Genomic DNA, 27,963 nt, shown 5'->3' on the forward strand with positions numbered 1-27,963 from the left:
TTCTTCTCAAAAACCCCATTGGATAAGAAAGTCAGATGTCCTGCCCCTCTGACCTTCTCCTCCAATCGGTTTTGAGAAGTACCATGCGGTGACACAGCCCGACAGGATGTTTCTCAACAGAGAAAGGAATGAATTAGTTTGTCTTTCACCAATTCAAAATTATAAAAGGCTTAAAGGCTCAAAATGTATCGTATCAGTTTCACTTACGGTCAAGAGGAGTGACAATTATGCCACATAAAATTCGAGATAGTTGAAAACAGATTTTTGATGTCCTAATACCATGGCATCGGGTTTATGAACTGATATATATATTTTTTTTAAATACAATTGATGCATTAATTCGTTCGTTTTATTTTATGCTATTAAATAACATTCTCACTACAAAAATAATGCTCAGTATATGGGGTCTTCAACAGTCAGACCAGTGCAGTCTCTGGAGAATACAGAAACAGAATCAATAGAGCATCTCTTTTGGTACTGTCCATCGGTGGCTTTGTTTTTGGAGTCTGGTCCAGGAATGGTTGTTATGCCATAATGTCAGGGTGCTGTTGCACCTGCAAACTGTATTGCTGGGGATTTGAAGGACCACAGTCAGTCAATAGGAAATATCATTGTGCTCTTGGGTAAAATGTTGCAGATGGGTAGGTTCAAGTCCCTAGTGTGACACCATGGGATAATGGAGGGATGAATTGGGAGAGGTTCAAGTCCCTAGTGTGACACCATGGGATAATGGAGGGATGAATTGGGAGAGGTTCAAGTCCCTAGTGAGACACCATGGGATAATGGAGGGATGAATTGGGAGAGGTTCAAGTCCCTAGTGAGACACCATGGGAGAATGGAGGGATGAATTGGGAGAGGTTCAAGTCCCTAGTGAGACACCATGGGAGAATGGAGGGATGAATTGGGAGAGGTTCAATCATTGTAGAATGATAACATGTGCGAGAGAGAGAGAGAGGTCATGAGCAGATGAGCTCCCACATTTTTCAGCATGTTTTTAAAAATAGATAGATTTAGAGTTAGACAAACATAGATTTTTTGGGGGGATGGACATATACAGGATGCTACCCTAAACAACATAACCTTCACTGTGTCACCAGGACATATACAGGATGCTACCCTAAACAACATAACCTTCACTGTGTCACCAGGACATATACAGGATGCTACCCTAAACAACATAACCTTCACTGTGTCACCAGGACATATACAGGATGCTACCCTCTACAACACAACCTTGTTGTTTTAAAGAAAGAAAAACAATTATAATATATATATATATATACACAGTACCATTCAAAAGTTTGGACACACCTACTCAGTCATTGGTTTTTCTTTATTTAAAAAAATATTTTCTACAGTGTAAAATAATAGTGAAGACATCAAAACTATGAAATAACACATATGGAATCATGTAGTAACCAAAAAAGTGTTAAGTAGCCACCTTTGCCTTGATGACAGCTTTGCACACGCTTGGCATTCTCTCAACCAGCTTCACCTGGAATGCTTTTCCAACAGTCTTGAAGGAGTTCCCACATATGCTGAGCACTTGTTGGCTGCTTTTCCTTCACTCTGCGGTTCAACTCATCCCAACCCATCTCAATTGGGTTGAGGTCAGGTGATTGTGGAGGCCAGGTCATCTGATGCAGCACTCCATCACTCTCCTTCTTGTTCAAATAACCCTTACACAGCTTTGAGGTGTGTCGGGTCATTGTGGGTGCTATGGGTCCCCACTACCGTCTGGGCTTGTGCCTAGTCGGTAATACACTAGTGTCCCCCAGTGACCGGTTCTTACATAAAACATCCTCCATTCAGGCTGCAAAGCCATCGCTTTCCTCCTTAACTAGCTTTAATGGCGTGCTGCCCAACTACAATTTTCCACCACCATGCTACTTCCTGATGTTGCACCCTGCATTCAACCAGGGGTAATGCCACATTCACGTGCTAGTCCGAACTAGGAAACTCTGACATTTTGGACATATTTAAAGGTTTGTAGGCAGACTACACTCATAAGGTGTATTGCCACCACCTACTGTATGAGGTAGTAAAAAACAAACATCCCAAAAAACAAAATCTGTTTTGGTTGAAAAAATTCATACTAATTACCAAAATCAAGAAACACGGACCAAAATTCCCTCTAAAAACCTATACTCCTTCAGTTGGATTTAAATGTCTACATGTCCGACTTGCTAACTGGTTGTAGTTATATGCATAATGCCTTCCACTTTCAATGAGTTAGCAAGTCAGAAATGTCAGAGTTCCGAAAATAGTCGCAGAATATTGAGGTTGTGGTGGCAGCTGCAGAGAAGCATTTTGGGTGTGCGAGTCTTGACATCAGAAGAGTCACAGGGTGTGTTAAGGGGTGGTGTCCCATCCTTTCAGGTTGTTGGATTGAGGTAGGACTAAAATATTTGAATAGTGGAGTAGGGTGGTGTTATTTTTTTGTGTGTGTGAGTGTAGAGATGGTAGGGGTAGTTTAAAAAAAAACATTCAAGCAAAGTATAAGGTAGTTATACTCCAGTCTAGCAGGTGGCGGTAATGCAGCATTTATTGGATGCCAACCCGCTGTTAAACCTCGTCGAAGAAGAAGAAAAATAGAAGGAAGTGTGTAGAAACAGACGAGCTGCATACACGAGTTGTAATTCACATTGGAGTGAAATACAGAATTGAAATGTCCATGGCCCAGATTGTACCAGGACAGTTTGATGATGCGGACGAATCAAACAGGTGTCGACAAGTATCCTTTATTTGTAGCCTTTTACTGCTAGTCGTACTTATATCCTTGTTTGTTGTTGCTAGCATGCGTGGCATTAACGTTATCTAGCTAACGTTAGCGACCAACCACAGGCATATAACTAGTTATAGCTAAGTATTTAGCTATTTCATTGTTTGAACAACTTATTGGATACGTTAAAAAAAATACAAAAAAGCGTGTCGAATTTATATTTCAAAACATGAGTTTTGACTAAATGATCTAGCTAGCTACTTTAACCAGCTAACTGTATCACAGCCGGCGGTGATTAGGAGTCCCACAGGGCGGCGCATAATTGGCCGGGTTAGACCGGGGTCGGCCGGTTTGGGCCGGCGTTGGCGAATTTGTTCTTAACTGACTTGCTTAGTTAAATAAATTAATGAAAACTCTAGGAGAGTTGTGTCCGTGTCCTGTGCCTACTCAAGTGTTAGCTCGTATCCAAAAGGCCGGCAGGTGGCGATATTGTTGTATGCAGCCAGCTTATAAATTCATATCCACCGGTGGACCGGTTCGTACATAACATTCTCCATTTAAGTTACAAATCGCGTTGATTTCCTCCCTAACTCAATTTAATGGCGAGAAAACTGGGAACATATGTATACTTTCCTTATGAAACACAATTTCCCACAATCATTCACCAGAATATCGCCATCTGCCGGTCTTTGGGCTGGCTAGCTAGTATGAAATGTTATCTATAAAACAAGGTAGCCCATGTCTCTTTACATTGCATTTAGCATTGCAAATCTAGCAGAGATTGTTCCTGGAACGTATGTAATGACTCAAGACAAACAGCACACTGCATGTCATGTATTGCCCCTCTCCCTTTGTTCATGTAGCTAAGTCAATTATTTGTTTTCTTTCTGTCAGTGTTTCAATGTACAGAGCCTGACCACTAGCTATGTTTCTTTTAAATAGTGTTGCCATCACCCAACCAGCTGAGGAGATGCTTGCAATAGAGGGCCAGGTCAGTGGAGTTAGCCTGGAAACACCATATCATGATTTGCGTGAATATGATGATGATGAGGAGGAGGAGGAGGAAGAAGAGGAGGATGATGATTGGGACTGGAATGAGACTGGGGACTTGACAAAACGCTACATGGCTAATAGAACAGGAATGAATCACCAGGTAAGTTCAGAACCTCGACATGGATCTCTACATTGTCCTATTCTGGGCCATGTCCCAGGCTGATGTGGAGTTGAGTCCCAGACAGTCCAAAACTGAACTTTATAGACTATCAGCAAATAAATCATTATTTCAAAATGTACATGTACTAGTGGATTTTGATAATAATCTGCTCCCATAGCAGGAGCCAATATTGGGTATATGAGACAATGAAGCAAATTGATGTCATCTGTTTTTGTTTTTTTTTGCAGGCAAATAAACAAAATCTTAGTAACAAATCACAGAAACTGTCAACCCCCACTGACAAGGCACTGAGGAAGTTTGAACACAAAATTAATTTAGGTGAGTTCAAGTAGAATTTTTAGTGCTGAGCAATTTACTGAAATTTTGGCAATTTTTCATTTTTAAAACAACTAATTGACCACTGTTCAATTATTTTAATTCAATTTTCGTTCTGTTTTCTTTTTGAGATCAATGAGCACATTTCAGTTTCTCTAGAGATAAATCAAGATCCACCCTGAACTGTGTGCCGTAGTAGGGATTTGTAGTTTCCAACAGGCCAATATTCTACATATTTTAGTGCATAAAACGTGGTAATTAACTACAATGACCATAATCCATTGCACATCTACTTGTACAGTCTGTTTCTTTTACGCCTGCTACTGAAGAGACAAGCTTGCATGATTGTGAGGTCATATATAGAGAGCAGCAGTTGCTTAGCAACGTCTCTACCTGAAATTATGAAAGGGATTGATGGTGTTCAGCATGCCTTATTTACTACAAAATAGTGATTTTTGTCAGACAGCATAGGCAGTAGCTCTATAGAGATGACTTGGAGTAAAATAATCAAAGCAATCAAGTTATATAAACAAGAACTGAAATATTTTATTAAAGTAATGTGGATAAATTATGGTTAATACTGTCATAGGACTTTTATTCGTTGTTTTATTTGGGGTACAGCAACTAAGTATTTTAGCTGGGTAGATGGACAATACAATGTGAGAAGTAACTGTATAGAGCGCTGAATGTGTTTTGTTTTACTGTAGATAAGCTCAACTATGCTGACTCTGTGATCAACAAAGTGACCGTGATGCAGAAACAACAAAATGCTGACACGTATGTAACCTGTCACTGAACATGACATTGCACTGCTTGGAGTAAAGAGTACTTTTTATTTCTGTTATTGTATAAAAAAATAATGTCGTTGGCTGTTGTGGTTACTTCCGCTAGGTTTCGAGTGAAAGACAAATCTGATCGGGCTACAGTTGAGCAGGTGTGCTTTTTAAAAATAGTTTTATTCCCGTTGGAGTTTTATAGTGTATATGTGTTTGTTTTTTTGATAATCTGTGTGTGTGTGTGTGTGTGTGTGTATATTTATTTATTTTACACATACATACATACATAAATGCATTCAGTGCCTTTGGAAAGTATTCAGACCCATTGACTTTTTCCACATTTTGTTACGTTAGTCTTATTCAAAAATGGATAAAATCATTTTTCCCCTCATCAATCTACACAAAATACCCCATAATGACAAAGTGAAAACAAATATATATATATATTTTTTCCAATGTATTAAAATGAACAGATACCTTATTTACATCAGTATTCAGAACCTTTGTTATGAGACTTGAAAATAAGCTCAGGAGCATCCTGTTTCCATTGATCATCCTTGAGATGTTTCTTCAACTTGATTGGAGTCCACCTGTAGTAAATTCAATTGAATGGACATGATTTGGAAAGGCACACGCCTGTCTAAGGTCCCACAGCTGACAGTGCATGTCAGAGCAGAAACTAAGCCATGAGGACGAAGGAATTGTTCGTAGAGCTCCAAGACATGATTGTGTCGAGGCACCGATCTGGGGAAGGGTACCAAAACATTTCTGCAGCATTGAAGGTCCCCAAGAACATAGTGGCCTCCATCATTATTAAATGGAAGAATTGTGGAACCACCAAGACTCTTAGAGCTAGCCAAACTGAGCAATCTGGTGAGAAGGGTCTTGGTCAGGGAGGTGACCAAGAAGCCGATGGTCACTTTTGACAGAGCTCTAGAGTTCCTCTGTGGAGATGGGAGAACCTTCCAGAAGGACAACCATCTCTGCAGGACTCCACCAATCAGGGCTTAATGGTAGAGTGGCCAGACGGAAGCCACTCCTCAGTAAAAGGCACATGACAGCCCGCTTGGAGTTTGCCAAAAGGCACCTAAAGGACTCAGACAATGAGAAACAAGATTCTCTGGTCTGATGAAACCAAGATTGAACTCTTTGACCTGAATGCCAAGCGTCACATCTGGAAGAGTCGAGGCAAAGATGAATGGAGCCAAGTACAGAGAGATCCTTGAAGAGAACCTGCTCCAGAGAGCTCAGGATCTCAGCGTGGGGTGAAGGTTCACCTTCCAACAGGACAATGACCCTAAGCACACAGCCAAGACAACACAGGAGTGGCTTCGGGACAGGTCTCTGAATGTCCTTGTGTGGCCCAGCCAGAACCTGGACTTGAACACGATCTAATATCTCTGGAGAGACCTGAAAATAGCTGTGCAGCAACGCTCCCTATCCAACCTGACAGAGCTTGAGAGGATCTGCAAAGAAGAATGGTAGAACCTCCCCAAATACATGTCGAGCTTGTAGCGTCATACCCAAGAAGACGTAAGATTGTATTTGCTGCCAAAGGTGCTTCAACAAAGTCCTGAGTAAAGGGTCTGAATACTTATGTAAATGTGATATTTCATTTATTTTTTATTTTTTGTGAATTAGTAAACATTTCTTAACCTGTTTTGTAATTATGGGGTATTGTGTGTAGATTGATGCGGGGAAAAAAACTATTGAATCAATAGTACTAAATCAGAGATGGAAATGACGTTATTTTATGTGGTGATGGCATTCTGTTTGGATTTCATACCTGATGTCAGTGTAAGCCTGAGTAACAGAAAATCAACAGTGAATTGATTTCCTTATATTGTTTGTTTGAAAGGTGTTGGACCCGCGGACGCGAATGATTCTGTTTAAGATGCTCAGCAGGGGTGTCATTTCAGAGATCAATGGATGTATCAGCACAGGCAAAGAGGCAAGTTGATCCCACAACGTCATGAGGCAAATGTATCCACCACTGTGGAACACTTGGGCCTCCCCGAGTAGCGCCGCAGTCTTAAGGCACTGCATCTCATTGCCAGAGGCATCACTACAGACCCTTGTTCGATCCCGGGCTGTATCACAACCCGGCCGTGATCAGGAGTCCCCATAGGGCGGCGCACAATTGGCCCAGCGTCGTCAGGGTTTGGCCGGGGTAGGCCGTCATTGTAAATAAGAATTTGTTCTTAACTGACTTAACTAGTTATTATATTTTAAAAAACAATTGTGGGCAACTTATCGTCCTACGAATGGCATATTCAGTTTCATTATTTCAAAGTGCTTTTTACCAACAGGCAAATGTTTACCACGCAACCACTGCCAATGGTGAGAGCAGAGCCATCAAGATCTACAAGACCTCCATCTTACTGTTCAAGGACCGTGACAAATATGTTAGTGGAGAATTCAGGTGAACAGCATTTCCTGGCTTGTCTAAGATGGTGTTATAAAACCAAGACCTTTAAGTAACCGTATTTCAGAAGGGGTTGATGTGGAACTAACTATTTGGTGCAGTCTGTTGTGTACTGTAGGAATGGGCTTTTGAAAGATTCTGTGTTGGATATACTCACATTGAAAAATATGCGAGTACTCGCATGTTAGCGTTTTTTAAATGATAAATAGGGCTGAAATTAAAAATATATTTTTTACTGCACTTTACCTACTCTAGAAACAAACGCTTATTAGTTGATTTTGTCAGTGCTTAGAAATGTAACCTGCTAAATAATTGCAATTTTATATTGAGTACCTGCATGCGATTTATTAATCCGATATAAACTAATCGAGTACTCACGCCCATCCCTAGCGTACAGTAGACTTGGATTGCATCAGCCATGTTTAAAGCTGATGACGTCTGTCGTCTGCCCTCCAGGTTCCGCCATGGCTACTGTAAAGGAAACCCCAGGAAGATGGTGCGAACCTGGGCCGAGAAGGAGATGAGAAACCTCATCAGGTGAGCATCCCCAAGATGAGCCATGGAAAAAGGAACCTTGGTTACGCTTTATTTTACTCCCGGTTTAAGGTGGTATTTACCCCTTTACACTCATACCCGTATACTGGTTGCAAATTGCAGATTTGGGCAATGATAAGCGCCTAAATCGGAACGCAGTGGCTGTACAGTAACACGCAATACATGACGTCATAGCTCAGACTGCTCTTCACAGCTCTGTATGGGTTTTGACTGACGAGACGATCTGAACTTGAGCATTGCACGCGACAAGAAGTTGCGCCCGTCCCCCCCGCAATAATTGGGCAACTTTTGCAAATGGTTTGTCTGAGTGAGAGAAATGCAGTAAATTAAGAGAACTTTATGTATTTTGAAAGATTTGATGTATTTTGAATGAATTTGGACTTTCTGTCATCTGTCAGCTCATGAAGCATGGGATCAACACTTTTTATTTATTTTTATACGTGTTGATTCTATATTGTTGTTCAATATACATAGGAAAAATGCACACTTTGGAGAGGTGTGTGTGTCCACTTAGAGACACCAGTTAGTCCTCTGCCTCAAACCCTTGTCATTCTCTTATGTTGCACCTACAACACATTGTCCAGGAATATTCTCATCGTGTTACTGAAATTATCCAGAGGATTTTCAGATGTCGTTAATGTGGCAGTGAATGTAAAATACAGATCAAATCAACAGTGTAATGTTTGGATTCATGTCTCGTGTAATGTTTGGATTCATGTCTCGTGTAATGTTTGGATTCATGTCTCGTGTAATGTTTGGATTCATGTCTCGTGTAATGTTTGGTTTCATGTCTCGTGTAATGTTTGGATTCATGTCTCGTGTAATGTTTGGTTTCATGTCTCGTGTAATGTTTGGTTTCATGTCTCGTGTAATGTTTGGTTTCATGTCTCGTGTAATGTTTGGATTCAGTCTCGTGTAATGTTTGGATTCATGTCTCGTGTAATGTTTGGATTCATGTCTCGTGTAATGTTTGGATTCATGTCTCGTGTAATGTTTGGATTCATGTCTCGTCAGGTGAACTCTTGTCCTCAAATTTGGTCTAATTTTTCCATAATCTCAACTGTTTCAATTGCTACCGTGCTTATGCATGTACTTTTCATCTTCCTTCTGTAAGAAACATTTCAAGTTAGTGTAAATGGTTAAGAACCGATACCAGATACCTTCTGGAACCTCAAATAATTCAACATTATTGGGTAAACTACCTGGCACCGTTGGGTAGACTACCTGGCACCGTTGGGTACAAGCCTACACTTGTCAATGAATCACCTTTGACCCTAAATTCACTAGTTTTAATTGGTTTTGAAAACTGACTGAAAAGGGGAGGGACTACTTGGACTTGTCCAATAAGAAACGCTGGTTTTCCGTTTCACTTGCAACACTCTGTGGTGTGCCCGAAAGAATACGACCCTGAGTTTTTGCTTGTCTCTTCGTACTGCCTTATCTCCAGGTTGCAGACGGCAGGCATCCCGAGTCCGGAGCCAATCATGCTGCGTAGCCACGTGCTCCTCATGAGTTTCATCGGTAAGGATGACATGTAAGTATGATCAGGCTTCGTTTCTGTTTTGACATGTCAATATTATATACCGGTTACTCTGTCTGGCTTAAAGGTTGTTTCCTAGTTCTATGTGTAAGTTCTGGTTTTATCTAGCCTGTATGTGTGTAGTGAAGCTGTGGTCCAAATCAATTCTCTCAAAAAGGACAAACCATTCACTTATTCAACTGTAGTCATTGCGTGATGTAATGTGATGGTTTGAGAGCAAAAAAGTTTAATAGGGGGTTTTGTTCTGTAACTTCTGGTAACTACTGTTAAGGCTGTTATGTTTTATGTCAATGTTGAACGCTGTTGTTTTTGCTGCTGTGTTATAGCAGCGTGTGTGGTGTTTGAGATGCATTCTACGCAGGTCTGCACACACATCTACGTTTACTATATAGCAAACTGATAAACGTGGCTGCTTCTCCTGGCTTTGAAGATCTGTTTTAATCTGTATCTCTGGTCCCAGGCCTGCTCCTCTGTTGAAGAACGCTTCCCTGTCCGAGTCCAAAGCACGTGAGCTGTATCTCCAGGTGATACACAACATGAGGGTTATGTACCAGGAGGCCCGGCTGGTCCATTCAGACCTCAGTGAGTTCAACATGCTGTAAGTTCCCTCATGTTATCTGGTGTGTGTGTGTGAACTACGCTTATAAGTTATATTCATGAGGCGTTTCTTATTCGTTAGATATTCATAGAGAATCAATGGTGTTGTATTGTACATTGAAATTACCATTTTGAATTGAACAACAGGAAATATTACTGATTGTGCCTTTAAGTAAAAACCCTTCCATTGGTGCAATTATGGAAGATACTGGGGTTGACTAAATTGATGCATTCAATTGTTTATATATATATATATATATATATATATTCAATTATTGCTTATCTTTCAAGGTACAACGACGGTGACGCCTACATCATTGACGTGTCCCAGTCTGTGGAGCACGACCACCCCCACGCTCTCGAGTTCCTGCGCAAAGACTGTACCAATGTCAATGGTACGTGTGGCCCAGGCCCGTATTCACACAGTCGCTAGAGAAAGAGTTCTGATACCGGATCAGTTTAGCCTTTCACCATCATAATACATATGTCTAGGGGGAGACCTGATCCTAGATCAGCGCTCTGACGTTGTCAACCAACCACAGCCTTAATGCTTGTGGGTAATAGAATATTGCATTTCTAAAGCGCAGGTTGTTTCTTTTATTATTTGACAAAGCATCCTTTAGCCATAGCGTTCTAATATTCTAAAAGGTTTTTCGAAACAAAACATGTATGGAAGTTCTGTTTTGTTTAATATCGTCAAATGTAGCTACATTTCATCTGATTGCCGTAACTCCAACCCGACATGCACGTAATATGTGAAACACAGAGGTTAATGTAGACAAGAGGTTATAGGACAAGAGGCAGTGCATATACTAGGAGTGTCCCGTGCCTATGGTTTCTGTTGAAGTATGAGGCTCTGAGTTTGGATAAAAGGCTCGATGAGATTTGGTCCTGTGTCCCCCAGACTTTTTCCTGAAGCGAGGTGTAGCGGCGATGACTTTGCGCGAGCTCTTTGAGTTCGTCACCGATCCCTCCATCACCAGCAGCAACATCAACCTCTACTTGGAAAAGGTAGGGGGGGGGGGGGATGTTTCATTTGATGTGAAGTTTACTTAACTACACGATTGAATCATAACCGTATGCCGGGTTTGTCCTTTGTATTTGTTTTGTCAAGTGAAAAAGTTGCACTGTGGGATGCTCCGTGCGTTTCTGTACACGCTCAGTACTCAGCGAGCATGGCCGTTTGATATGCCTGTGTTCATGGTGGCTCTCTTCTCATTGTAGGCGATGGACATTGCTTCCGAGAGGACGGCAGAGGAGAGGTCCAATCAGGATAGTGTGAATGAGGAGGTAGTCTTTTTTTTATTTTTTTTAGATCTGATAACCATTAAGGTGAAATGTTTTTTTGGGGGGGGTTCCTCCACGATATTCTGACGTTCTCCCTGTTTTGGTTTATGGTTGAACTGTGACAGGTGTTTAAGAACGCGTACATCCCACGCACACTTACAGAAGTGAGCCACTACGAACGTGACGTGGATGCCATGAAAGACCACGAGTCCTCGCACAACATGCAGAATGACAACGTGAGTTGACTAAAACCCGGACGTCACCGCTCAAACACACCATTCTGATACCAAAGTAGTCGACTTTGTCAACAACCCCCTAACTCATGGTTCGCTTTACAGGTTTCTCTACTTCCTGATATTTATTGTTACTTTTTTTCAGTAGCAATGTGATTGAGCCAGCCCCTACACTGTGATTTATTAATCTGGCTCTTCTGTGTTAATGGCTGTGATCTCTTTTGATATAGATCCTCTACCAGACAGTGACGGGCCTGAAGAAGGATCTGTCTGGAGTTCAGACAGTAAGTCATACTCAATTGCCACCCTTTTCCCTTGTGAATTGGCAGCAAAGGTTGCGTGTCAATTAGAGGTTGATATTTTTTTTTATAGAGGTATGGCTTTCTGTGGCAACTGTCAACTGAAATAAACAGATTTTAATAATGGCTTCTATTGAGAATAAAGTCATGTGTGGTTGTGAATATTTTTACCATGACCCTGCATGAGTTGAGGAATGGTAAGTAGTATGATTGTTTGACTGTTGTAAATGTTTAATTGTTGACTGTTATTTCGTCCCTCCGTTTGTAGGTACCTGCCTTGCTCCAGGACTGTGATGTAGAGGAGAGCTCAAGTTCAGAGGATGAAGATGAAGATGAGGATGGTGGCAAGCAGGAGTCTGTGGGAGAGGAGTCTCAGATTGACAAGAAGGTATGTTTCTATTTAAAACTGTGAAGGTGAATTTGTCAAGTAGTCTTGCAATATTTAACTGCTATCAGCAGATTTTAAAAAACAAACATCTAAAAATTAAAAATAAAATATGGAAATTACACAATTGACCATCAGAGGGAGTGAGCACCTTGTGGTTATTTTAACCCTGCAACTGTGCCCACTACTTTTAGGTTATTACATGGCCTATACAAAACTAAATCTGGAGCATGTTCTGAAAATATCCCATACTATTTCGATTTCTTTGTCTGAATTTAAGTCACCTAAAATTACATCAATGTTTTAATCTAACATTCTATACCCAAACCTGTTTCTGCATTTCTTAGGAGATGAAGAAACTGGCCAAGGAGGCCCAGAGGGAAAAGAGAAAAAACAAAACACCGAAACACGTGAAGAAGAGAAAGGAGAGGGTTTCAAAGATGAAGAAAGGCAAATGAGTGGACCCAGTAATCAAGAATACACCAGACCTAAACATGAACTTTTATCCCAGTGACTTCATGAACTGATGTAAACCTCCATGCTCAACAAACACAGGCCTTCAGTAACACTGTAGTGAAACTGGTGAACAGTTGTGCAGTATTAGGCCACACTAACAGACAGTGAAAAAAATATGACATGTTTATTATATAAGAAGTATGTGGGCAAAATATTGTTGACCATGTCAGGTGTCATGCACAGTGTTTTAGTGTTTTATGATAATCGCTATAGAAAAGCAGTTCAATTAAATGTGAAAAAATATATAAATACACAAGTCTAAATGAAGTTGTACTTTAACTTGAAACATTTTACCAAAGAGGTTAAGGCTCTTCTATGTACAGTTACTACAACAGCTTGCAGGGCAGGTGCTCCTAATGGTCTGTACTAAAAGCTAGTCATTTGGAATCCAAAATAACTACATGAAAATTGTGGCTTGCAGCCAGTCCTCACATTGTATAGGGATGGAAATAATTAAACATTATTTACCATGAAATACTTAATTTCACTTTACTGATTTTATTGTCCCCATAGGGAAAATATATTTCTTCTGGAAACCAATTGCCTGCATTTGAATCCAAGACGTTATTTTATTTAACCAGGTTGAGAACAAGTTCTCATTTACAACTGCGACTTGGTCAAGATAAAGCAAAGCAGTGTGACACAAACACCGTTACACAATAGAAAAAAAGTCTATATACAGTGTGTGCAAATGAAGGTAAGGCAATAAATGGGCCATAGTGGCAAAATAATTACAATTTAGCAATTAATCACTGGAGTGATAAATTTGCAGAATGAATGTGCAAGTAGAGATACTGGGGTGCAAAGGAGCAAAAAAATAAATAACAGTATGGGGATGAGGTATTTGGATGGGCTATTTACAGATGCAGTGATCTGTAACCTGCTCTGACAGCTGGTACTTAAAGTTGGTGAGGGAGATATGAGTCTCCACCTTCAGTGATTTTTGCGATTTGTTCCAGTCATTGGCAGCAGAGAACTGGAAAGAAAGGCAGCCAAAAGAGGAATTGGCTTTGGGGATAACCAGTGAAATATACCTGCTGGCGCGTGTGCTACGGGTGGGTGTTGCTATGATGACCAGTGAGCTGAGATAAGGCGGGGCTTTACCTAGCAAAGACTTATGACCTGGAGCCAGTGGGTTTGTCGACGAATACGAAGCGAGGGGCAGGGGCAGGCAACGAGAGCATACAGGTTGCAGTGGTGGGTAGTATATGGGGCTTTGGTGACAAAACGGATGGCACTGTGATAGACTGCATCCAATTTGCTGAGTAGTGCTGGAGGCTATTTTGTAAATGACATTGCCGAAGTCAAGGATTGGTAGGATAGTCAGTTTTATGAGGGTATATTTGGCAGCATGAGTGAAGGATGCTTTGTTGCGAAATAGGAAGCCAATTCTAGATTTAACTTTGGATTGGAGATGTTTTATGTGAGTCTGGAAGGAGAGTTTACAGTCTAACCAGACACCAAGGTATGTGTAGATGTCCACATATTCTAAGTCAGAACCATCGAGTAGTGATGCTAGACGGGCAGGCAGGTGCTGGTAGCGATTGGTTGAAGAGCATGCACTTAGTTTTACTTGCATTTAAGAGCAGTTGGAGGCCACAGAAGGAGTGTTGTATGACATTGAAGCTCGTCTGGAGGTTAGGTAACACAGTGTCCAAAGAAGGGCCAGAAGTATACAGAATGGTGTCGTCTGCGTAGAGGTGGATCAGAGAATCACCAGCAGCAAGAGCGACATCATTGATGTATACAGAGAAAAGAGTCGGCCCGAGAATTGAACCCTGTGGCACCACATTAGAGACTGCCAGAGGCCCGGACAACAGGCCCTCCGATTTGATACACTGAACTCTGTCTGAGAAGTAGTTGGTGAACCAGGCGAGGCAATCATTTGAGAAACCAAGTCTGCCGATAAGAATGTGGTGAGTGACAGAGTTGAAAGTCTTGGTCAGGTCTATGAATACAGCTGCACAGTATTGTCTCTTATCGATGGAGGTTATATTGTTCAGGACCTTGAGCGTGGCTGAGGTGCATCCATGACCAGCTCGGAAACCAGATTGGATAGCGGAGAAGGTACGGTGGGATTCGAAATGGTCGGTGATCTGTTTATAACTTGGCTTTCAAAGACCTTAGAAAGACAGGGTAGGATAGATATAGGTCTGTAGTAGTTTGGGTCTAGTGTCTCCCCCCTTGAAGAGGGGGATGACCGCAGCAGCTTTCCAATCTTTGGGAATCTCAGACGATACGAAAGAGAAGTTGAACAGGCTAGTAATAGGGGTTGCAACAATTTCGGCTGATCATTTTAGAAAGAGAGGGTCCAGATTGTCTAGCCCAGCGGGTTTGTAGGGGTCCAGATTTTGCAGCTCCTTCAGAACATCAGCTATCTGGATTTGGGTGAAGGAGAAATGGGGGAGGCTTGGGCAAATTGCTGTGGGGGGGGGGGGGGGGGGGGGGTGCAGGGCTGTTGAGGGTAGGGGTGGCCAGGTGGAAAGCATGGCCAGCCATAGAAAAATGCTTTTTGAAATTCTCAACTATTGCGGATTTATCGTTGGTGACAATGTTTCCTAGCCTCAGTGCAGTGGGTAGTTGGGAGGAGGTGCTCTTATTCTCCATGGACTTTAGTGTCCCAGAACTTTTGGGAGTTTGTGCTGCAGGATGCACATTTCTGTTTGAAAAAGCTAACCTTAGCTTTCCTAACTGCCTGTGTATATTGGTTCCTAACTTCCCTGAAAAGTTGCATTTCGCAGGGGCCATTGGATGCTTAACCATTGTGGGGTGTCGCCAATGCTTTGAGCAATTACTTTTGCGCAGACAAACTGTTGTGCAAAATGTGTTGTATTGAGCTGTGAAAATGTATTCACCCCATTTCTGATACTGAATGTTAACAGATCTTCAAGCAAAACCTGCTATTAGATAAAGGGAAGCTGAGTTTATAAACTATACTAATTTAAAGTTATGTAACACCCAATTCCCCTGTGTGGAAAAAGTAATTGCCCCCTTACACTGAGTTTTTTATTTATTTAACATTTTTAACTAGGCAAGTCAGTTAACAAATTCTTGCAATGACGGCCTAGAAACAGTGGGTTAACTGCCTTGTTCAGGGGCAGAACGACAGATGTTTTACCTTGTCAGCTCGGGGGATTGGATCTAGCAACCTTTCGGTTACTGGCCCAAAGTTCTAACCACACTAGGCTACCTGCCGTCATTAACTGCCACCAAAAGCTTCCTGTCGTTGTCGATTGGTCTCTCACATCGCTGTGGAGGAATTTTGGCCCATTCTCCAATGCAGAACTGCTTTAACTCAGTGACATTTTGGGGCGTTTTCAAGCATGAACCACTCCTTTCAAGGTCTGCCACATCTCAAAACTTCAAATTTGTTGATTTTGAACCATTTTCATGTAGACTTTATTTGCTGCATGACCCAGCTGCGCTTCAGCTCACAGACGAATGGCCTGACATTCTCCTGTAGAATTATCTGATACAGAGCAGAATTCGTGGTTCCTTCTATTAAGGCAAGTCGTCCAGGTCCTGAGGCAGTACACTTTCACCACCATGGTACGAGGTTCTTTCTGTGGAAAGCAGTAATTGGTTTGCTGGACATAATGGAACCCATCTCATCCAAAAAGTTGACTTAAGTTTGACAAAGCACGTAGATAGTCATCAAGACTCTAGGAAAACTGTTCTAGGGACGGACGACAGCTCCCATTAGGCCACTATGTACTGGTGACACCAGGAGGCCACCTCCACTATGTACTGGTGACACCAGGAGGCCACCTCCACTATGTACTGGTGACACCAGGAGGCCACCTCCACTATGTACTGGTGACACCAGGAGGCCACCTCCACTATGTACTGGTGACACCAGGAGGCCACCTCCCACTATGTACTGGTGACACCAGGAGGCCACCTCCACTATGTACACTTGTGCCCTGTATTTCCTGTTTGGGAGCAGTTGGCAAGGTGTACGAACACCCTGTGTGACCCCTTCACCTCCAGTCCTTGTATTTCTCCTACAAGTTTACATGCTATCAATCTGAGGAAAGATCACTTTTAACCAAGGTTAATTGAATTTGGAAAATGTATAATTTGAAAGTCAGATGATCTAAATATACACTTTAATTCAGGGTTTTCTTAAGGGAACACTGTCTAAACATTTGTTTATGATTTCCTTATGTAGACGTAAGTAAAGCTCTTTAAAATTGAGTCAACCTTATTGATTAAAATGGTCTGTTCGTCAGCACCTGAGGCTAAAATGTTTCTCAACACGCAGCTCTGTCTCCAAACGAGTACCACAGTATGAGTCGTCTTACCTAGCGATCAAACAAAAAACAAATGGTTCCAATCGTTTTTCCACCATTAATATCCCCCACCGGGAAAAATGACGAACACTTCAAATAAAGGGCTGCGTGACATTTGATAACTGTAAATATATATTTATTATTAAATGCTAATATGGCTATCGCAAAGAAATACAAATGCCATGATACCCTGGACAAGACTGCCATAGAGGAAAAAGTCAATCTCTCTAGTTCTTGCAATGTTACCTAAATGTAATAAATAAATTGGCTACATTTCTTAAATATTGATAATTCTGTGAACTGTCTTGTGAAAGTTTTGAATTGACACAATACCTGTTAGCAAAGGTGTCAGCTAGAGACGAGGTGCAGGAGCTTGCAGGGATTTGTAGTCTTGCATGTCTACTTTGATGCTGAGTAGCATTTTTAAAATCAGAGTAAATAAAGCTTAATATATTGATAAATCACCTAGTCTTAGAATTACAAGGTTATCAAAACGTCATGCCAGGGTAAACCTACACAATCAGCCCAAAATGTTCCAACATAGGGAATTGTAGAACCAATTGGAACCATTTCCCCGTTTGACCACTGGTTTATTTATATATTTTGAGCTGAAATTGACATTTCAAACAGTGGATCCATGTACATAAATAAAACCATTTATTTCCTCCAACAAGTTATATTCAGTACATGTGCGATTTAAAATACACAGCAAAAAAAGTATTGATATTTTTTTGTTGTTGGTGTGCTGAACACTCCTCACATGGCAGTCCATAGAGAGGAAGCTGGATGGCTTTGGGCGGAGCTAAGGCACATGACAGACATGAGACGATGGGCCCTAGTCCCTTCTCCCAGGTCCTCTTCTGTCCTTTTAAGAGATAAAATAACCGGACAGGTTGAAGCAACCATATGGTATGTGTATTATTCATTATATTTCCTTCCATCCTTTTAGATCACATTGAAAAGGGGCTAGATTAGGCAATAAACTGGGGTGTGCCAAACGTTTTGACACACCCTGCAATGTTGCATTGTGGGGGATCCAAAAGAAAACTGATTTCAAGATGGCGGTCTTTGGGGGGAGTCAACTCTTGGCCTGCTTCCTTTTCAGCACCAGCTCAGCCAAAAGTTTGTAACGAATCATACACTCCTCCTGAAAAACAGTATAGGTCCATCACCATCCAAAATTAAATCACGGTTTACCATCTCAGCTATTCATGACAATTTGAGTTTGGTTATTTCCATATTCTATCTACCTACATCTAACACTCATTGAAATTGCTTCAGGAAAGTATTCCAATTATAAAAAAGTTGACGGATCATGTCAATTACCACAGACAATATAGATTAGGCAAACTGTACACACGACTTAAATTGGGGCCGGCCAAACATTTTGACACACTCTGCAATGTTACATTGTGTGTGTGTGTGTGTGGGGGGGGTGATCTCTCACCTTTCTCTTCCCCGGGACCACCTTGGCGATCCAGTCCCAGCGTTCCGTGGTGCCTCGCGGGTACTGCTGCAGGGCCAGCTCCAGAAGCTTCTGCTGGTTCTGGGTCCAGACGTCGTCAGTCTCTGCAGTGGCCTTCTCCTTGGACGGTTGTGGGACTGAAGAGGGGGGTGGACTCTGCTCCTCTCCGCTGTCCTTCTCAGCTGCAGCTGTGTAGTCAAAGTCCCTCTGTCTGTGTCCCTTAGCCTCAACCCCCGCCCTTCCACCCCCAGTCTTTTTACCTCTCCTCCTGACACCACCTGATTGGATGCCCTCTTCTTCGTCGGCAACGCCCCTGTATTCTGTCCCCTCTGTCATGGCTGCTGCCGGGGGCTGGGGGTCTTCACGCTGGGTCATTAAGCTGTCAGGTACGGTTCCGGCCCCAGCTATGGAGCCCTTTCCTGGGAAAGCGCTGCTGCCCTGGGCCTTGAGCTCAGAGAGTTTCACCAGCCCTGCATCAAAGAGGTACAAGTTAAGATGCTGTCTCTCTGCTGATGAATAAAGTTTTCCATTTTTTTTTAAAAAGGGGAAAATTTTCTAAACACAACAACACAAAAATGGTGCAGTTGTCAGCACTCATTTCAGAACAAGTTTAAACTGGAATGGCTATATTCCAAACGTCATAGTCCCTAGTCTCCTCATGGACATTAAATACAAATGATGCTTCAGTATTGGGAGTAATATCCTGTATACATTTTCATCTCTTATTAAACATTGCATGATTGTAGAAGAAATGTAAAAAAAATGTGCCATGCACGACAAGGCAAAAACCGAACAATAAAGTAGTCCATCACAGGTTACTGCAAAGGTCAAACAAGTTAAAGTTTTTAAAAAACTGACTTACCTGATGTGTTGGTTTGACCATCTTTGACTTGTTTCACTTTTGCAGTAACCTGCAAAGGATCACAATATTTTGACACGTTTCTTTGACAAGCAACTATTCTCCTAAATTTCTAAACACAAAATGTTAATTTTGCTGTATATTTTTCTAAGACTGACAAAAACATTCCCTCCATTTAAGTCCAGAGTTTTCCATGCACCACCCATTCCCAATGTATACTCACATCGGTCACCGATCTTCCTAGTTCGTGGGCGATTTTCTCCCAGCGTCCAGGTGTTCCCCCAGGGAACTTGGCCATACTCCTTGTCAGAAGAGTGATGTCCTCTTCTGACCACTCCGGAGCCTGAAGAAACGACAAAACAAGATTAGATCAAAGGACCAGGCCATTTTGGCTTAGGGCTGCAAAATTCCAGAAACATTCCCAAAATTCCCAGTTTTTTACACAAATCCCTGTTGGGAAAAAAAGCAGGAATTTGAGGTATTTTGTTGAACATAACACTATAATGACCATCCAAAATCTATTCCATCTTGCCTGTTGCCTCAGATTCATGCAATTTACCTTACTTGATCCTAGAATAGGATATATTAGACAGATCAAACTCTGGTAACTGTCCAACTATACCTACAAATGGCAAATAAAACTAACTTTATAATCCAATATTTGGCTGAATTAAAAGAGCAGAGCTTTACTAATGTCATGGAACAAACCTTTCCACAGAGGGAAAATATTGTGGACCCACCTTTTTCTTCTGAGACTTCTTATCCTCGAGCCAGTCATCCAGCTGGTTTTCGATCTCCTCGATAGACGTTCCCTGGTCGTACGCCAGTGAGTTTGCGCTGTCTGCGACTGTAAGGGAAGGCTCATAAACGGGGAACTCAAACTTCGGCTTCTTCACTTTGGATCGTTTCTCTTCTGTGGGAAGTGAGGAATGTGATGAGACAAGAGCACACGGCTGGGGACAATACAACTGATGCTCCTGGGAGGCACAGCGGTCGAAGACACTGCATGAGGTGTCACTACAGACACCCTGGTTCGAATCCAGGCTGTATCACAACCAGCCGTGATTGGGAGTCCCATAAGGCGGCGTCATCCGGGTTTAGCCGGTGTAGGCCGTCATTGTAAATAAGAACTGTCTTGCCTAGTTAAAGGTTAAATCATTTTTCTTTTCTACATTCAAACAGTTACTGAATTATTTCAGAAAAATAATTTTGCTCTACAAATAAAATGTTTTATGATGTCCTATTTTCTTGTTTGATCCAGCAAACCTTTATTTATCCAGGCAGGTTAATAAAATAAAATCTTACTTTTAAATAAAGACCAGGCAAAAGTGAACAATCAGTCATAATTAGGCAGATAATTAAGTTGTCTACTTCAATCTTCTACAAGTCCTTACTTATTGTAGTAGCATCCTGTTCTGCCAGTGCCATGGCTTCCACTTCCTCTTTCTCTCGGATCTTCATCTCCTTACAATCTTTGTAATACTGTTTGGCGTCCTGTAGCACAGACAAAATTAAAGATAAATTGTCGCTCGCTGAGGATGCTGATAGGATCTTATCAATTGCCATTAAAGAAATAATAATAATAATAATAATAATAATACACAAATACTGTGATAGAAAATGTGCAATGAGAGGGAATACTTTCACTAGGCTCTGTATATGTTGGTCAATATAACACAGCTAAGGGCTGTTCCTAGACTGTGAAGGTAAGAGAACTCGGTTTGGGTAAATTAGTTGGAGGACTACCTGTATGACATGGGGGAGGGACTTGACAGAGAGATAAAGCCAAGTGCTCAGCTTGAGTGGCAGGATATCCTGCCAATGAGGTTTGTCATGTGACCTGAAAGGAAAAGGACACGTGACCATGCTGAAGTGTACATACAACACACATGAATAAACTACACACTACATGCTAAACAAACAAAGGAGCAATATTCCAATGCGTTTTCCATGACATTTTCACATGCAACGAGCACTTCAAATGTTCTACTAATATACAGTTCCACCCCTTGAGAAGTTACGAATGAAGCGTCAAATTTTGCCATTTTGACAAAAAATTATAAAAAGCAGTGCTGTATTATTATAATTCAATATGATATTTACTTGTGAAATTAGGAACACCCTGTGACACTCACCTCTCTATTTTTTCCTGTCCGATAAAACGCGTTTCTTCGGCACTCTTGCTACTCGTCTTTTTCTTCTTCTCTTTTTTCTTCTTGCTCAGAAGTTCATCCTAGTAGGAGAAGCACCATGTGGAAGGAAGACGTCAAGCAGGTTATTAGAAATCTATGGGCGTCACTTTGCTCTCTCTCACACACACACACACACAAAAACAACTTTTTATTTGCAGAATCTACTTGATTCAAGGGGAAACATTTTACTGCAAATCAATTACATTTATTATATGACAGAGGGAGAAATGTGACATCTCTTACATATTTAGTTTCAATAAGTTACATTTTGGACTATTTAATTGAACATTGTTAAATGGGAGTAAATGGTTATTATAAAATCCTGAATATGCTGAGGCTGAGAAACCCAGTGTTAAATTGCACCAGTGTATTTATACTTTATACAAACACAGAAAAAAGCTTTTTAATCCCACTTTTTCAGCACAGCAATAACTGCCCATTGGGGGGGGGACTAAGTTAATAGAATTGAAGCTGTGGAACGGATAACAGCAAACTTGGATGACAGCAAACTTGGATGACAGCAAATTTAAACTTGGATTACAGCAAACTTGGATTACAGTTTGGCAGTTAAAAAAACAGACGGGTGAAAGGTCATGCACGGTCCCCTCACCAGCTGCTTCTCCAGGTAGACGGACCAGATGACTACATAGTGGCACACGGTCAGGATGAGGAAGAGCAGGAAGCCCAGCTCCCCATTGCTCATCTTCCTCACCCGCCTGTAGTAAAACACTGGCTGCCTCCAGTCCGGTAGCCCGTTGACCAGGACATCATTGTACCTGTAGTTGAGAGGAACCAAAGCGAAAGGGTGGTTCGAGGATTTCTCCGATGGCAAATTTTAGGGGTGGTTCACACTACCGTGTCTACCCAAACCATACTGTGATGGATAGTTTTTCAAGCAGTGATAAGCGGCAGAACAGCTTGGCTCAGCCCAGCAGTGATAAGCGGCAGAACAGCTTGGCTCAGCCCAGCAGTGATAAGCGGCAGAACAGCTTGGCTCAGCCCAGCAGTGATAAGCGGCAGAACAGCTTGGCTCAGCCCAGCAGTGATAAGCGGCAGAACAGCTTGGCTCAGCCCAGCAGTGATAAGCGGCAGAACAGCTTGGCTCAGCCCAGCAGTGATAAGCGGCAGAACAGCTTGGCTCAGCCCAGCAGTGATAAGCGGCAGAACAGCTTGGCTCAGCCCAGCAGTGATAAGCGGCAGAACAGCTTGGCTCAGCCCAGCAGTGTGAAAAGGTTGTTATATATATTTTTTAAATGCTTTCCTCATTTTCTCCCCCCACTGCTGTGGTGGGTAACATAGGAAATACATAATAACATGTTACACTGGTGAATAACATGGTGAGAATATAATATACCTAATAATGACAGAATACTGTAATCTCCACAAAATTGTGTACGAAATTGTGAACGTGACAGACTCCTCCCACTTTCAGAAGAAAGTAGTGAGAGAAGGTGGGGGGGGGGGGCTGACCTCTGTCTCCTCTCTTCATCTTTCAGTACTTCATAGATGCCCACCAACTATGGGGAGAGAGAAAAATGATCAGTGAGGCAATAGACAGAAATGGCAATCAATACTTCAACTAATCAGATAGATTGCAGTGTATGAAAATGACTATACCTCACAAACTACTTTTACTGCCACAAAACACTGCATATAAACAGTGTTTCACTTAAACATTACCTATTCTATTTGTTGCTGGAATTTCTCTGTAAGGTGTCCATAGACTACTTGTAAGATGGAGATCAAACAAGATGAAGTTGGGCTTAAAAACCCCCGTAGGGAGTAGGTAGGGAGTGTTAAACCCCATGGGGAGTAGGGACTGATATTGCAAACTACTTTAATGACTTTTTCATTGGCAAGATAAGCAAACTTAGGGATGACATGCCAGCAACAAACGCTGACACTACACATCCAAGTATATCGGACCAAATTGTACTTTTTAATTCTGTAAAGTCAGTGTGGAAGAGGTGAAAAAATTGTTGTCTATCAACAATGACAAGCTACCAGGGTCTGACAATCTGGATATAAATACCTGAGGATAATAGCAGACGATACTGCCACTCCTATTTGCCACATCTTCAATTTAAGCCTACTAGAAATTGTGTGTGCCTTCAGGCCTGGAGGGAAGCTAAAGTCATTCCGCTATCCAAGAATAGTAAAGCCCCCTTTCCTGGCTCAAAAAAAAAACACCTTATGGAACAGCGGGGACTGTGAAGCAACACAAACATTGGCAGAAACATGCACACACACGCACACACACACGCACTATCCATACACATGTATTTAGTACTGTAGACATGTGGTAGTGGTGGAGTAGGGGCCTGAGGGCACACAGTGTGTTGTAGACATGTGGTAGTGGTGGAGTAGGGGCCTGAGGGCACACAGTGTGTTGTAGATGTGGTTGTGGTAGAGTAGGGGCCTGAGGGCACACAGTGTGTTGTAGACATGTGGTAGTGGTGGAGTAGGGGCCTGAGGGCACAGTGTGTTGTAGACATGTGGTAGTGGTGGAGTAGGGGCCTGAGGGCACAGTGTGTTGTAGACATGTGGTAGTGGTGGAGTAGGGGCCTGAGGGCACAGTGTGTTGTAGACATGTGGTAGTGGTAGAGTAGGGGCCTGAGGGCACAGTGTGTTGTAGACATGTGGTAGTGGTGGAGTAGGGGCCTGAGGGCACAGTGTGTTGTAGACATGTGGTAGTGGTGGAGTAGGGGCCTGAGGGCACAGTGTGTTGTAGACATGTGGTAGTGGTGGAGTAGGGGCCTGAGGGCACAGTGTGTTGTAGACATGTGGTAGTGGTGGAGTAGGGGCCTGAGGGCACACAGTGTGTTGTAGACATGTGGTAGTGGTGGAGTAGGGGCCTGAGGGCACACAGTGTGTTGTAGACATGTGGTAGTGGTGGAGTCGGGGCCTGAGGGCACACAGTGTGTTGTAGACATGTGGTAGTGGTGGAGTCGGGGCCTGAGGGCACACAGTGTGTTGTAGACATGTGGTAGTGGTGGAGTAGGGGCCTGAGGGCACACAGTGTGTTGTAGACATGTGGTAGTGGTGGAGTAGGGGCCTGAGGGCACACAGTGTGTTGTAGACATGTGGTAGTGGTGGAGTAGGGGCCTGAGGGCACAGTGTGTTGTAGACATGTGGTAGTGGTGGAGTAGGGGCCTGAGGGCACAGTGTGTTGTAGACATGTGGTAGTGGTGGAGTAGGGGCCTGAGGGCACAGTGTGTTGTAGACATGTGGTAGTGGTGGAGTAGGGGCCTGAGGGCACACAGTGTGTTGTAGACATGTGGTAGTGGTGGAGTAGGGGCCTGAGGGCACACAGTGTGTTGTAGACATGTGGTAGTGGTGGAGTAGGGGCCTGAGGGCACAGTGTGTTGTAGATGTGGTTGTGGTGGAGTAGGGGCCTGAGGGCACAGTGTGTTGTAGATATGTGGTAGTGGTGGAGTAGGGGCCTGAGGGCACAGTGTGTTGTAGATATGTGGTAGTGGTGGAGTAGGGGCCTGAGGGCACAGTGTGTTGTAGACATGTGGTAGTGGTGGAGTAGGGGCCTGAGGGCACAGTGTGTTGTAGACATGTGGTAGTGGTGGAGTAGGGGCCTGAGGGCACACAGTGTGTTGTGAAATCTGTGAATGTATTGTATGTTTTAAAATTGTATACATTTTGCTGGACCCCAGGAAGAGTAGCTGCTGCGTGGGCAGCAGCTAATGGGGATCCATAATAAATACAAAATGTTAAGTGAGTGGGCTGACCTGTCTGAATTGGGTTTCAGCATTTGCATCTTTGTTCTTGTCAGGATGCAGCGTGAGCGACAGCCTGCGATAGGCCTTTCTGATGTCCGTCGACGAGGCATCCTGGGGGGGGGGGGGGGGGGGGGGGGGGGTGAGCAGGAAAACGACATGTACATGACACATTTCAGAGGGTATTGTGTGTGATGATATATCACACATGGTTTATCACAAGCATAATAACTAGTCTCTGGCACTAAATCAGTCTGTACGCTCTCATTCTACCTGACATGTCCCACAGTATCGGGGGCCTACGCCTCCCCATCCTATCCAGAGGACAGTAACCACCCCAAGGGTATCGGGGCCTATGCTTCCCCATCCTATCCAGAGGACAGTAACCACCCCAAGGGTATCGGGGCCTACGCCTCCCCATCCTATCCAGAGGACAGAAACCACCCCAAGGGTATCGGGGCCTATGCTTCCCCATCCTATCCAGAGGACAGTAACTAAACCAAGGGTATCGGGCCTATGGTTCCCCATCCTATCCAGAGGACAGTAACCACCCCAAGGGTATCGGGGCCTATGCTTCCCCATCCTATCCAGAGGACAGTAACTAAACCAAGGGTATCGGTGCCTACGCCTCCCCATCCTATCCAGAGGACAGTAACCACCCCAAGGGTATCGGGGCCTATGGTTCCCCATCCTATCCCGAGGACAGTAATCACCTCCAAGGTTAACGGAGTCCTACAAAGACATGGCACTCGGATGACTCCATTGCAGGACGGCACTGTATTCAACACTAACTCGGATGACTCCATTGCAGGACGGCACTGTATTCAACACTAACTCGAATGACTCCATTGCAGGACGGCACTGTATTCAACACTAACTCGGATGACTCCATTGCAGGACGGCACTGTATTCAACACTATCCTGCACTCAGTTTGTCCATATGGTGGCCAACCCTCCTCCTGGAGAGCTGACGGGCATGCAGGCTTTTGTTCCAGCCCTATTTCAACACACCTCATTCAGCTGCTCAAGGTCCAGATGCGTTGCTGAATCAGATGAGTAAAAATCGTGTGTGTTAGAGTAGAGCTGGAGCAAAAGCCTGCCCCAGACCAGTAAACTTTGGCTGGTGAAGCAACAGTGTTCCTTGCAAGATGAACAACTAGCTAACGATATTTAACTACCTACCTTAACTTTCATCAGGGGTTATAATACAAAATAACGGGAAGCAACCTGACACGTCATGGTTTGCTCGTCTCCCGGTAGTCTAGGTACACGTAGCTAGTTAAAAAAAACTACAACAGGCCTCATCATGGGAACAGATCTCTATTTAGGACTTCAAAAAGAAAATGCTAGTTAGTAAACGTTTACAGGTAAAAAAAAAAAAAAAAAAAACTAGTTATGACTTACCTGCTCAACAGACAGGAATTCGTAAAAGTTTTGTTGAATTTCCTCCACTAGATCGTAGAGCTCAATGTCTGAATCCCAGGAATGAGAGGGTCTTGGGCAGGCAATAAGAATACTGACGGCGGCAATAAACGAGAGGCTCCATGAAGCTGAGGTCATTATCAGGCTTTGATAATGTTGGCGGTAATATTGTACCGTGATTTTTTTTTTTTATCCGGCTGATATACACCTAGCGCGGCTTACTACCCTTACAGCATGCTGCTTGCGCTACAAATTTGCTACATTTCCCACAATCCTGTTTGTCACCTCTTCCGGTTTCCACACGTGTCACACCGGTTTGTAGAGTTTTTGCCTTCAACATAAAAGCACCAATTGATGCGCATGATATCAAATAAAAAATCTATTTAATTTGATTTGATAAAATATATAAAAAATGAAATATATAATTTTCATAAAGAAATAATTTAATTATATATTCCCCAAATGTACGCATTAATTAACATAGTTTATGAAAAAAATCGTGGAACTTCAGGAAGTTTGCAACCGTAGAGAAAGGCAACACTTCAAACTCAATTTTTGAATGTGAACTTCTGTTATACTGGATCTTGATGGCTTATGGAAAACAGCGGGACATTTAAGTAATGACAAGTTTAATGGATTTTATTTGTATCTCCTCAAAATATCTACTTTGGAGTAAACCTAGAGTAGGTCCTTATGGAAAAATTAAATATACAGGAATCGACACATTTCTGATGTGTCCATTTGGAAAAGGCCATTCATTCCTTCTGATTGAAAAAACATTCCCAACACAGGAGGTTGGTGGCACGTTAATTGGAGACGGTGGGCTCATGGTAATGGTTGAAGCGGAATCAGTGGAATGGTATCAAATACATTTTCATGCGTTTGGTGCCATTCCATCCACTCCACTCCAGCCATTATTATGAGCCGTCTCACCTCTGCAGCCTCCAAGCTAAAGAATGGACCATGACATAACATTTGGGCAGGACACTTTTTGCTATAAAGCAACACAAATTAATAAATTAAGCAACCCCCCTCACATTGACTATATCATTTTTAGATTATAGATTGTATGTGCTTAGCACCACCGAAGAAAAATACTTCCAACCACAAGGCTGGAAAAGTGTGATGGTTTTTGATTGTCACCATTTGGGATTAAAGCACAACTCAAAAAGGCACTAGTA

At 42.6% G+C, this 27,963-nt stretch overlaps 2 protein-coding genes across 2 annotated transcripts; one reads left to right on the plus strand and one right to left on the minus strand.

The window, feature by feature from the left end:
- Positions 1-2,528: 2,528 nt before the first annotated feature.
- On the plus strand, positions 2,529-13,304 carry riok1 (RIO kinase 1 (yeast)). Its single transcript, XM_020462378.2, has 17 exons — positions 2,529-2,724; positions 3,665-3,875; positions 4,124-4,214; positions 4,919-4,988; positions 5,103-5,145; positions 6,846-6,938; positions 7,297-7,409; positions 7,869-7,949; positions 9,415-9,501; positions 9,968-10,105; positions 10,396-10,499; positions 11,009-11,115; positions 11,329-11,394; positions 11,517-11,627; positions 11,855-11,908; positions 12,192-12,311; positions 12,656-13,304. The coding sequence occupies exons 1-17, from the start codon at positions 2,669-2,671 to the stop codon at positions 12,764-12,766; spliced, it is 1,656 nt and encodes a 551-aa protein (XP_020317967.1). The 5' UTR covers positions 2,529-2,668; the 3' UTR covers positions 12,767-13,304.
- Positions 13,305-17,750: 4,446 nt separating this feature from the next.
- On the minus strand, positions 17,751-27,083 carry LOC109871477 (dnaJ homolog subfamily C member 1). Its single transcript, XM_020462377.2, has 12 exons — positions 26,765-27,083; positions 25,373-25,474; positions 23,103-23,149; positions 22,243-22,408; positions 21,576-21,673; positions 21,187-21,280; positions 20,835-20,934; positions 20,181-20,353; positions 19,664-19,783; positions 19,444-19,492; positions 18,564-19,051; positions 17,751-18,263 (listed from the first exon to the last, which is right to left on the minus strand). The coding sequence occupies exons 1-12, from the start codon at positions 26,918-26,920 to the stop codon at positions 18,195-18,197; spliced, it is 1,662 nt and encodes a 553-aa protein (XP_020317966.1). The 5' UTR covers positions 26,921-27,083; the 3' UTR covers positions 17,751-18,194.
- Between the last annotated feature and the right edge of the window lie 880 nt (positions 27,084-27,963).

Source organism: Oncorhynchus kisutch, linkage group LG27, assembly GCF_002021735.2.
Source record: "Oncorhynchus kisutch isolate 150728-3 linkage group LG27, Okis_V2, whole genome shotgun sequence".
Classification (NCBI taxonomy): Eukaryota; Metazoa; Chordata; class Actinopteri; order Salmoniformes; family Salmonidae; genus Oncorhynchus; species Oncorhynchus kisutch.